This window comes from Glandiceps talaboti, chromosome 9 (assembly GCF_964340395.1).
Source record: "Glandiceps talaboti chromosome 9, keGlaTala1.1, whole genome shotgun sequence".
NCBI classification, from domain to species: domain Eukaryota; kingdom Metazoa; phylum Hemichordata; class Enteropneusta; family Spengelidae; genus Glandiceps; species Glandiceps talaboti.
Genome location: NC_135557.1, coordinates 12991156 through 13004177, shown reverse-complemented (window position 1 = coordinate 13004177; position 13022 = coordinate 12991156). Strand labels below are relative to the sequence as shown.

At 36.8% G+C, this 13022-nt stretch overlaps 1 protein-coding gene across 1 annotated transcript; it reads left to right on the top strand.

Moving 5' to 3' along the window:
- Nucleotides 1-263: 263 nt before the first annotated feature.
- Nucleotides 264-7191, top strand: LOC144439640 (uncharacterized). The gene is made up of 4 exons (XM_078128872.1): nucleotides 264-401; nucleotides 1239-1417; nucleotides 5439-5574; nucleotides 6570-7191. The coding sequence occupies exons 1-4, from the start codon at nucleotides 333-335 to the stop codon at nucleotides 6942-6944; spliced, it is 759 nt and encodes a 252-aa protein (XP_077984998.1). The 5' UTR covers nucleotides 264-332; the 3' UTR covers nucleotides 6945-7191.
- The last annotated feature ends 5831 nt before the right edge of the window (nucleotides 7192-13022 follow it).

Sequence of the window (13022 nt, the reverse complement as noted above, 5' to 3'; positions counted from 1 at the left end):
TTTCAATTGGAAGTCCTAACTTGTCCATTGACGGTTCTGACCTATCAGTTGACAATTGTGAAATTGTCTAATACAATGTGACACGGAACCTGTATTTAATTTGATATTACCGTCCATTACCATTGTTGTGGTTATAGTTTATAGTGACAATATGTAGAAGCTTGTACAGTATTAAATTAAAATTTGAAATTTATGCAGTTGTCTTGCCTTGTCATCTGTGTGTTTGTACACATTACCACAAACATATTCATGTATCATGTATCAAACATCTAATAAATCTAATTTTTCTCCTTCCCAATAAAGAGTCATCTTTGTACAAGGTGATATCTGTGATGATGGACAAAGCAATGGATGAAAGTATTGGTACGATCACCCCTGCCATGATATCAGATGTAGCAAAGGTAAGCAATCCTACAGATTACTAGATACAGGAAGAAACATGTAAATTGAAGAGAGACATGCAAATTTATGCAGATAGCAATGTATTGTGGTCAGTTCACATCTCCTTTTTGTAAATATTCGAGTATTTGTCATTATTGTAATTAATGGTCGTCTATATTGTTCATTTCTAAAAGACATTTTTAGAGTTCATTGTCATACTGTGAGTATTTGAATTGTTTTGATTTTTACCATCCTGTTTGAAGCTCATCACATGGACATTGTAAGGAGGTGTAATGCACGTGTGGTCGGCATCATGCTATATACTCTGTGCTATGTTTACTGAAATCAAGTTGACACCTCGTTTAGAGGAGTACGTACCGTCTGTGGTTGCCCTTTTCTGCCTGGCTTAAAACATTGCCTAAACCCTTTCAATGAATTTTTTTAAATTCCTTGTCATTTTAAAGAATTATTTTTGTTTACGAGTACCAGTTGTGCCATAGACAATCAATATTGAAAGCAGGCAGTCAGATGTTATCGTTTGTGACAGTAGGAGGTGGTGGTCAGCAACCTTGTGAGTTGTGGTCGCCAGGTCTGAATCCTGGTGGCGTGCGACAGGTGCCGACAGCCATTGGAAGAACCCTTATAGCAACATGACCGCATTCATAGCAACAGCCACATTGAGTGTATATTCCAATGATAACTGGGATTGGCAACTGGATAATCATTCAGCAAATGAATACATATACTTATTTTAAAAACAGTTCAGTTGTGCTACAACACCATTGGCTCTATTTTTCAAAGATTATGCTAATGCACTCATACATGTAGTTAATGTCTTTGTTTCTGTCTTGATTTAGGGGTGTGAAAACTTGAATATACCAATGGCTATACTGCTTGTAATAATACAGATATTACAGAAGTGGTTCGTCATCTATGGCAAAAAGCATTTGATTGAAACAGACTTAGATGTAATAGTCGACAGGATTGCACGTTTGATCGCATTAGAAGATGAAACACCTCATAAATTTGACATCAGGTAGGAATAAAGACTTGCAAAGTTTTAATGCTAACCCTAACACATTTACCATATTATTATACATGTATATAAAGTAGAATGCATGCCAAAATTCACCTACATGTATATGGAATACTGCAATGGGACAATGATATACATGTTGTACTGCGATTTTTAGCAGCGTCTGGCAGGGGCTTATAGATTGGGTTCCGTCCATGCGTATGTGTGTGTGCATCCGGAGCCATACCTTGGACATTCATTGACCAATTTCTTTCAAACTTAGTACAAGTGGATAATGAACTATGGCATACATTTGCATGCCAAATATTTTTTTCTGTTCTGACTAAGGATAATTGAAAAATGTACATTTTTAATTTTAATCCTCACAATGTCTGTAACATATATGAGGAATCTCAGGACTATGAATGGTAAGGGTGTGTCCATTTTTTACTTCCGGGGGCACAAGTGAGTAAATCCAATTTAAATCTGGTGGTCCTGATTTCAAGTTTGTAAGGATGTTAAAATGTAAATAAATCAACATTCGTTGATAATTATCAATTTATTTTTCAAAGTCATGACACAGGCATTGTCTCCAATGACTCATTCAGTGTAAATTACACTTGACATATGACATATTAGCAGACCATATTCATTCACTTTTTCCTTTCCTGATTAAAAATATTCATGAATAAAAAAGAAAACAAGCAAATGTGAAAGAAGTTTAACCAAAAAAGGCACCTAACAAGTCAGAGAAGAAAAACTGAAGAGAAAAAAGGTTTTACTCCCCTTTGATAAAGTTTTGGTCATCACATGATGTTGCCATTTAAAATACTCCATTTCTCATGAAATTTTATATTTAACATGTCTTTCCTTTTCATCATGTAATATTCTATTTTCATCACTAAATTTACTTTTTGCCTAACCATGTTAAATGAAGGTATTTTGCCAGAAAGCTTACATTCATATATTGCTGACTTAGCAGTAATCACAATGTGGTTAAATAGAGGTGAAAAATGCTTATCACCCTGGTCCCAGTAATATCTGTTTTTGCAGACACAATGTCCTGTGTATTAAATATTTTACCCCATGCTGACTGAGAACAGCCTGCTCCATATAAGATTGATGCATTCACAATTACAAAAAAGGTGGAGTACTGTCTCATCAGTGAGCGTACAAAAAAGACTTGATGAGACCAATGGTGGCTTCATACTCGATAATGAATAATTTGTACAGGGAATATTATGGTCTAGTTTGCACTGAAACTCTTGGAGTTTCGTTTCAACTGTACCGTGAAATGTATACAATAAAGAAAGTCACTCCACTCATTTTCTTCTATTTCAGTCTTTAATATATGCTGAAAATAATACTGAGCGCTAGGTGGCATAAAATGATTTGCCGATAATCGTTTTCTAACAATCTTACATGTAATTCTTTCTAGTGGGAATAATGCATTTTTAACAAAAAGGCCAATGAAGTTCAGGTCTCACACAAAAAGAGTTACTATTTCTCCATTCCAAAAGGAGTGCAGAAATAACTCCATTTCAAAGTAGGAGATGAATTTTAGAGAGACTATACTTTCAAGGGCATCCCATCCCTTTACCTTGCCAGTCCAGATTTAAAATAAAATAAAAAAGGTGACAAACACTCTTGTTGTTCGCAAGAATTTTGGCATTATTCCAGATCACAGTGTCCTCTACTGACTGTGAATTATAATATGGTATTAGTCTTTGCCAACTTACTAACAAACTCAAAGAAAGGTGGGATGGTAATGTCTAAAAGACTTGTTTTAAAGTTGCATTTAAAAATGAAACTACCACCCACTGATCTAAGGTAATATGACAAAAAACTTTTCCATGGATGTGAAACTGTATGATTTACATAACGTTGTATCCATTTCACTCGGAAAGCATCATACAAGGCAAAAACATCAAGCATGTTAAGTCCACCGTGGTCAATGTCCCCTATCAATGTTGATCTTTCTATTTTATCTTGACCCTTCCAGATAAACTTATACAATAGATTATTAATTTTCTTAATGTCCTTTTGGTTTACAACAATCAAATTGAACAGATATAAACATTTTGGAATACTAAGGGTTTTTAACACAACTGAACTGATAAGGTGCAGTAGTGCTATAGGCATATTATAAAGTGTCCGTGTCTGTGTGTGTGTGTGTAAACAAATTAAAGTCAAAAACTGCCAGACCGATTGCTTTGATATTTGGTGGTCATGCTACTACTGGTGTCTAGTTGGGAAATTGTTCAAATGAAAATGTTTGCATCAGAGATGTGGGGTTTGAGGCTAAAAATGTGTCTTTTTTTGGTCAAAACCTATGCTTCCAAAACTACTCAGCAGATTGGCCTGAAATTTGTGTGGGTGTGTAGACGAAAAAATATTAGGCATATAATCATCTCATCAGTAATATGCAAATTAGTTGTAAATATGTGAATTTTGGTCAAAAATCTATATCTCGAAAAGTACTTGGTGAGATGTTTCCAGAAGTGTTCTACAGATTTTCTTCAAATTATTTGACACAATTGGCCCTAGCAACCATGACCACGCCCTTAGCAACAACCAAATAGCTGTATATTTTGGTCAAATAACAATATCATGCTAGTGAATCAAAATTCTCACTAACCCAAACAGTTAAACAATCATTCCACGATATACTTCGCCAGCAGAATGTGCGGGCACTGGGTGCTGCCATGTTTTTTTTTTATCTTGTATATTGCTGCTGTACTCTTGCTGTCATATCAGCGACATAACATAGCCATGCATTGCAATATTGTAACAGTCTGCCTGTTAGCATGATTATTGTAACATGGTAACGAGTATCAAGGCATCACTGCACCCCTAGAAATTGTTAAACTATTTGCAACTTTACATTTGACGTCTGTGATACAGACCACTGATGACATGCAGTTGCAGTTGAATTTCTGGGTTTTGGAAGTATGGTTTGACATTCATATTGTTGATAATTGAAATTTGTTGTACCTGTTCTAAAAGAATAACTACTTTTTTACGTGTGTTAGTACAGTAACACTCCTAAATCATGGAGTTAAATCGCGATGTTCGGCAAGTAAACAAAATATTTGTGATGCAAGTGATGTATGTATTCAATTATTCGTAGTCTATAATTTCATTCCATAAAATGACGTTTTTCCTTGGAAAAAATCCACTGAATTTTAAATATATTCAGATCAAACCATATAATATTGAGAGACATCCATTCAGTTTTGGGACTACGTGACAGGGCTATGTTGCACACTCTATATCACGTTGCTGTGGAACTGCCAAGGCCTTCCCAGTCAGTCCACAGGCTATCCCAGAGTCACCCAAGTCAGGCAAAAATAGCACCTGTGGGCTCTGTGTGAGTAATCGTCCCCGACTTTTGAGTCATAACTCCAGGAGTCCCCCAAATTTGCACTCCTCTTGTGAGTGAAACAGGACTGAGTGATACAGCCTACCCATCGAGTCTGTAGAACACTCATCCTGGGTTTGGTCGGTCACAGAACAATTCCCTGTTTCCAGTGGGATTCGAACCTGTGACCTCCCGACTGCTAATCCTGTGCGCTAAGCACTACGCAAGCCGATGATATTTTCAATTTTTAAAGTTTGAGGCTGATGCCTTCTCTACTTTGCCATTGACTGTCCATCAAATGGCTGTGATGTTTTTTGAACCAACAACTGCAGAGAGTGTTGACTTTCAGTTATGTGCCATACATAATGTATTGTGAGAGCAGCAGTTAATTACTTCCTGTTCATGTCAGAAAATTAGTTGTCATTCAATAAAACAAATTTTGATGGTTAACACCCTGGAAAAATAACCCAAGTGAAAGCCCTGGAATTTGTTTACCGTTTATGTGTACGGCCCCTGACTTTGTCTCCTTAACATGCCCATATCTACATGTAGTCCTCACTTCTTGTCTCAGACAGCTTAATTATGTGCATTGCTCCTAGTGACTAAACAATGAATCTGATTGCATTACTGGAATATGGCATATTTTGATATTCATTGACAAAGGCCTCTTTTTTTTTCTAGGTCTGGACGTTCTACTGAAAGGAACTTCCATATGTGTGGTCAAAAAAACACAGTCCAAACCGATGTTGAATTTCACATTCATACAAGTGATAATTACGACTTCACTTCTGGTTACCGGTTGCTTGCAGTAACAGAGGTATGAATTAATATGTTATGCTTGATGTTCTTCAACTCCCTTGCAATCACTGTTATGAGAATTACATTATATCACATATTATTAGCACGACTGTAAACTCAATCTTTAAAGTTCAAAGTTTAAAGTTCAGTAGGTGCTACAGGCATCGCTAACTGTGTATGTGTGTGTGTGTGTGTGTGATATTCATATGTAGTCTGGGACAGGGCATATAGCTTTGGTTCTGTCCGTCCGGAGTAATATCCTGGACATTCATTGACAAATTTCTTTAGTTAGTAAATAGATAGTGAACAATGACTAATATATGCACATCAATTTGTTTTGTGATATGTTGCAATTTAGCCAATTTACATTTTTCAGTCAAAAGAAATGATTTTTGGTCAAAATTTACACTCCAAAACAACAAGGCAGATTGATCTGAAATTTGGTGGGAATGTTCTTAGAAGTGTTATGCTAGATGCTAGAATTTCTGTTAACCCTAGCAACAATGGCTACGCCAATATCAGTAACCACGTGGCAGTTAGTTTTGGCCAAATAACATCATCAGGTAGGCAAGTGAGTAAACATTCATAAAAGTTTCTCATATATCCTTAGCAACCATGACCACCACACTCAATTCAACAGCCAAAAGTTGGTGTTTTTTTAGCACAACTGAACTAGGTTCAGTAGTGTTATAGGCATCGAGCGGTGTCTGTCCGTCTGTCTGTCTGTGTATATGTGTGTACGACTCAAAAACTGCCAGCCCGATTGCCTTGGTATTTGGTATAAACTACTGGTCAGACCAGTCTGAAATTTAAGTAAGAGAGTAAACATTCAAAAATGTATGCAAGGACTGTAGCAACAATGATCACACCCATAGCAACGCCAAATGGTGGTACATTTCACAAAGTTAGAATTATAAAATTTTACATGCTAATGTGTCTTCTAGGGAGGTTTGTCTTGTTTCTTCGATCAACTGGTTGAACTTTTTTCTAACAAATGTTTTATTATCCTTTCAGAATAAGACCACAGAGCAGCGGATAGATCATTGGTTTCCACAAATGATGTGTCAGCAGGTAACAGCTGCAAAAGAATCCTGTTTCTCTACTCCTGATCATTATGTTGTGTACAATGTTTCACTGTGTGGTAGAGATGAAGTATTCCTCTCAAGATCACACGTACACAAGGGGTTGATTGAGAGAGAAGGACTGTGTGTACATGACAACCCACCCACTCAACCATCTTACTTGTTCTATTGCACCGAATCGGAAAAGATAACATTATCTTTTAATATGTTACCTGTGTTAAATGTGTACATTGCAATGAAGGCACTTTTGTTACTACATAGGAAAGTCAATCGTTCTAATGAACCTGCAAAGCAACCTTTGTATTAAGCTTCCACTCCAAGGATTTTTACAACACGTAGTTTATGTGTCTACCTAGTTATATTTATTTTTTTACAAGTTTGGCGAGAGGATTGTTAGGACATTCTGTCTACCTACAATTAAGAAAGCTAGTGGATAATGACACTTTATTCTAATCTGTTAAGCATGGACAGCTACTAGTGTTACAGCAGAGGCCTGAAAAGTGGCAGAGTTTTCAAGATGTTGGTTTGAGTCTTCCTACACCATGTTACATATTGTGCTCTAACTTGATTTGTAATACTTTTTGGCTCTGTGATCATGGATTTCCATATTTCTGAGACTATAACGAAGCGTTTGATATATATATATATATATATATATATATATATATATATATATATATATATATATATATATATATATATTATGCTGGTATTTTTCCGGTTGTGCTTGACATCACAAATTCGGGCCCTGCTGCAGTATTATACTGTCGACGAGCAACAGAAAAACGAGAAAATGGGAATCTCAGCTGGAAAGCGTTGATAGCATAATGCGGAGGGACATACAACAACCTTTCAAACTTTGCTCCCGAGCACAGACAGAACACGCCTATTTACGTTCTGTTGTAGTCAACCACAGTCAAATCGGAAACACAGGACATGTAACGTGAAAATATATGAAGACTTGATAATTCGTAGATTTATGTGAGACAATGAACTCAGAAGGATATGAATGTGACGTGAATGTTTATGTATAAATATTTTTGAAAAAATTCGCTTTATGTGAATGCAAATGATCTTATCATTAAACTTTCAAATTTTGGCATACCCAAATATGAAATGCAAGGTTTGTTTGTTTGTTTGTTTGTTTGTTTGTTTGTTTGTTAACGTTAGGATAAAATTTTGTTATGTTTGATGAAACATGACATTGCTTTATACTCCCTAATTTATCAAAAAAAGAACACACACACACACTTGCTTACATACAGACATACACAGACATACAAGCACATACATACATACATACATACATACATACATGCATGCATACACACACACACACATACATACATACATACATACATACATACATACATACATACATACATACACACACACACTCACATAATCTGCTAGTCGTATTGAATGGTGAAGGGTCATATTCCATGATTGCTCGACACGAATGATTAATTTATCAGCAGAAATCATGGGTTTGTTTAGTAGACTAGATAACGAATACATGCATAACAGTACTTCACATCAGTGAAACAGAGGACAAATTAAATTACAATAGTATGATGTAGTTGGGGGCTTAATATCTTGTTGAATTTCGATGGTACTTCCGCCCCCTTTGACTGGGACAATCTTACGATATGAACGCCAAGGACAACGTCACTAAATTTATACTGAAACGATCGATCCTTTAAGAATGTGCAGCGTGTATGTAAGTTTGTTTTGGTTTATACAGTGGCAAATTCATTTGCATATGCATGGTGGGATATGGGACTCCAAAAATGGACATAATTCAACCAGGTTGTATGGTAGTTAGGTTTGAGATAACCAACTATGTGGTCGTTACAACGTCCCGGAGCACTCAAAAAGTTTTGGAAACTATTGGCGATATATCCACGGATCGGTAATACTTCATCCTTCTTGCTGAACGTTTCGAAACCAGCCTTAGGATCTCTTCATCAGTCGCAGTTGTTGTAATAAATTTCCATTTCCATATTTGTTTGCCCAAAGTCTAATGCTATTGTTCATCAAACAGAGATGCCAGTACTTCTACATTAGATGCGCCTATTTACGTGTGTTCCCGTAGCGTCATAGTCACGTGATTCGAAGCAACCCAGGGGTTTTGTATCACACGATGTTATGTCAAAACAGCAGTCTACACGTAACTGTAAATACGTGTTAAGTTTTTTGTCATTTTTCTTCTAATAAATGCCGTATTTTTTTCTACCAAAGTTAGGAAGCATAACTGTAAATTAATTGTTCGGTTTCTTCGTTTGGGTAGTTGCGGGGAAAATGACAAAAATACCGAGAACCGATTGCAATCTTGATTTTCTTTCATTCTTAGTGAACATGTAGTCAGATATTAAACATACCTCTGTATGAAGTGCACATACAGATATGCAATGCCGAAAATGGCGGACAATTCAAGGTTATGCTAATACTGAAACAAATAAATGAGAAACGGCCTGTCTTTAAACACAGACACCAAGTGACTCTTATATTTATAAAGTAGGTAAAGCACTGGCATCCCCGTAACAGCTAGAAAATGTGTAGCATGCGTAGGAACAAGGATGCTAGGTTGTATCCATGAAAATAGTCCGCAACTCGCCATCATTACTGCGTACACACTCAACTATAGAGGGCGACCGAACTGTTTAATCTTAATTTCGGCAAAACTACATTATTCAGGCATTCTCTAAGTTTGAAACTAAGATTTAAGCAGGAATTTCAACCATACTTTACTACTGTAGATAGCACTCCTTGCAACATTACTTACTTAGTTGTATTCAGTACTTCTCTCCTTTATCTTTTCTTACACAGTCCCTCTAAGTTATAACTGTGCTGTATATGATGCAGACATAAGCTTGATATCATGTAATGATTTCATTACTGGATTACTTTGCAGGGTATCAAATAAAAGATTACAGAATTCAACGATAGCCCTGCCATGTAAACATTAATATTGGAAAACACAGAAGATAGCCCTGTCATGCAGAAACCAACCTTTCAGATCAAGGACAATTTAGAACGAGTGTACCTAAGATTGCCAATAGGGCAGTGAGGTAGGGCACTGTTGAGTTTATGTGAAATCTTAAGATAAGAGACAGACAGACAGACAGACAGACAGACAGACAGACAGACAGACAGACAGACAGACAGACAGACAGACAGACAGACAGACAGACAGACAGAAAAAGCAAAAAAAGGAGGCATTGAAACAAGCTGGTCATTCATAGACATGCTACACCAAGATCTTAGATGCCCTTCTCTATACTACTGTTTTGATGCAAATTTTGAATCAACAACAAACATATGTATTTAGACAAGGCTGATTATAAAATGCAAGAGAGTACAATGGAAAACTTGTGTACAAAGTAAGCTATGAAAAGATTCCAAAAACTACTGAAATGGTGTGATGTCTGAACATGACACATCCCATCAGATATAGGCTAACAAAGAGCAGCATGGCTAATCAAGTAACATAATCCTCTTTTAATGCTGAGAAAGGTATGAGCTTATTTTGGTCCAGTTGAAAGCATGTTCACCAACTCAACACACAACTATTAAACACAAACAGCATTCACCACATCCAACAATTTAGAAACAATAAATAGATGAGTTTTAAAACAAAGTATGAGTCAGTGTTTCAAATGAACAGCATGCATTTATTTGAACGCAGGAAAACATAACGTAGTGAAAGACTTGTCACTCTTGTAAGCAAAAATACAAAAAGCATAGCGTAAATGGCACTGAAGCATGATTGGGTTGCATTGCCTGTCAAAATAAAGGCTTTGGTTTCAAAGTGCAGAATTTGTGGAAGATGACTTGAGTTATACAAAGAATAATAAACCTGCAAGCAGCATTGACAACTTTACAGCATAACAGACCACAGGGGGCTTTGACTCAACTAGTGATCTAATCATTCAAACAAACAAACAACATATGACGTTGAAAATTATAGGATGAAGTAACAATGTAAATAAAGGTATTTATCTAAAGAAATTGACAGTCATATTGACATCACACTATATATATAAGAGCTGAGGAGTAGTACTGGTTCCTACCTGTAGACCTGTAAACTTATAGGTGGGGCCCAGGACTACTCCTCTGTTCTTATAAAGTTATATGTAGTGTGATGGCAATATGACTGTCAATTTCTATGGATAAATACCTTTATTTACATTATTTCATCCCATACGTTTTACCTTCATATGTTGTTTGGTTGGTTGGTTGTTTGTTTGTTTGTTTGTTTGTTTGTTTGTTTGTTTGTTTGTTTCAACGATTAGATCACTCATTGAGTCCACTAGCCCCATGCGAAGAGAATGTAAACATTAACTGCATGTCTAAGATCTGCAGTATTCACCTAGTTATATGAGAGTACAAGTATTTGCTTCTATTTGCATCCATTTATGCAGGATTCAATTGTAAGATAGGTCAGTTTTTTAATTTATGCAATGAAAATGACTAACCAGAAAGAACTTTTCTTCTCTTGGCAGTACCATCCAAGCTTCAAAACGCTAACATTTCAAAAACTATCTTTTTTAAAATAAAAACCATTTTTTTTCATTCCAAAGTCTACATGCCTCACACGTTTGCGAACTTTCAACTACACCTCTAGGCTCTATTATAAACCAATCTGGGAAAGTAGTGTTGCTGGTTAATGATCAGTTCCACAGTAATGATAGCGATGATGTCCACAGGCACAATGAAACACACACACACACACACACACACACACACACACACACACACACACACACACACACACACACACACACATCCTGATTGACACATCCATAAGCATGACCGAACTCTTAGGTTGTGTAAACAAATTACAAACCAAAATATTTCATATCAATTGCAAAAAATGCTGCTGCTGATGGCAAGACCGAACATACTTTTTTGAATGTATCACTGCAAGTCAAACTCTGTCGTCGTCTGTCTTGTTTAACAAACTTTAATATACATGTGCTAATAAGTCTAAAATTTATTTGTAAATACGTTTTCAGTAGGGAATTACGTAGACGTGGTCACAAATAAATGTAATAAGCATAAATATAGCGCACTACTTTGCTCTGAGCAAATATTCTTCCGCTCTGAGGTAGGCTGAGGTCGCAGTCGACTGCCTCGACTGACCATATGACTGACGCCCTCAACGACGACCAAGGACTAAAATACAAAAAAAAGAAGTACGAGGTCGGAACGAACAAGCAGCTAATAACAATAGAAGTACGTCTTTAGACGTCCCTCGTGGTCTTGACTCGGCGACCAGCTACGAGTTGGCGCTCATAGCCGTATCTTCTACATCTGGACGAAGATATTATCTGGATTGTACCTACCTAACCATACTAACAGCAATTACTTTCAGGTAAGACTACTTTCGTTGTTATTAAGGAAAACACAAAACTGAAGTGATGTCCGCGTCCGAGCCGGCGTGAATTTTTCCCCTGCAGTAGTCGAACTACTCCCATAGATGTGACTATGACAGGCGAAAGTTTGTTTGACTTGTAGCGAGTTTTGAAGATGGGTTGGCTAGTTAATAGGTTTAGTTTCAAGTGCACTGAATTTGTGCTCGAGCATAAAACTCCTACTGGTTGTTGCAAAGTGTTTCACAGAAAAATGCTGGGTTTTTTTGGTAGCGTGGTTGCGAGACCACCGAATACTACCGGAATTTCGCGCTAAAAATTACAATTAGTGTTATAGCCCAATGAATTTTTACTAAATTTTGATAAACTCCTCACTTGTTTCGAACCAAAAGTCCCCGCCCAAACTAGTAGGTTTTGAAAAGAAATTCACGGACTTCATTGAGCAGTTGCCCATCTTTTTAATTTGCCGCCCATGTGGTGTGAACAAAAGGCCATGGCGTTCTTTGCTACCTTTTGATAGTGCTCCGAGCTGCTCCCTACTCCTACTCGCCCAATACGGCGTATTCCGGTTATCGAACTTCCGGTTGTTTCGCAGGAAAGTATCGCGAGAGGGCGCACCATATCTGACAAAGTGAGGGCCAGAATTTTCGTCATGGCATCTAATAGTATGGCGATGTATGAAGCTGTCAACAAAATGGGCGTAAAAGAACTCCGTGCATTCATAAAAGAGTGGAAAATTACTACTTCTAAATCTACTAGATATCGCCAGAAATGCTGTCAACCTTGGTCTTGAAACACTAGAAAATGATAATTTTCTGAGAGAACGGAAGAGAAGACGAATAGTGGATGTCAAGCATCAAAAGATAGAACTAATCGACAGCGGAAACATTGAAAGTTGGACGGAGGACCTTCGAAATATACCCAATGTAGACATGATAAACATATTTCTTTACCTTACTGGTGTCTGTTGCTGGACAAAAGAACGATTAGAAAATTACAAATCTGACAAC

Excerpts from the sequence above, each read along its gene's own strand:
- LOC144439640 (XM_078128872.1), top strand. The coding sequence starts at position 333 with ATGATGGACAAAGCAATGGATGAAAGTATTGGTACGATCACCCCTGCC. Across the intron at positions 402-1,238 it reads TGATATCAGATGTAGCAAAG|GGGTGTGAAAACTTGAATAT; the intron begins GTAAGCAATCCT and ends GTCTTGATTTAG. Across the intron at positions 5,575-6,569 it reads GGTTGCTTGCAGTAACAGAG|AATAAGACCACAGAGCAGCG; the intron begins GTATGAATTAAT and ends TTATCCTTTCAG.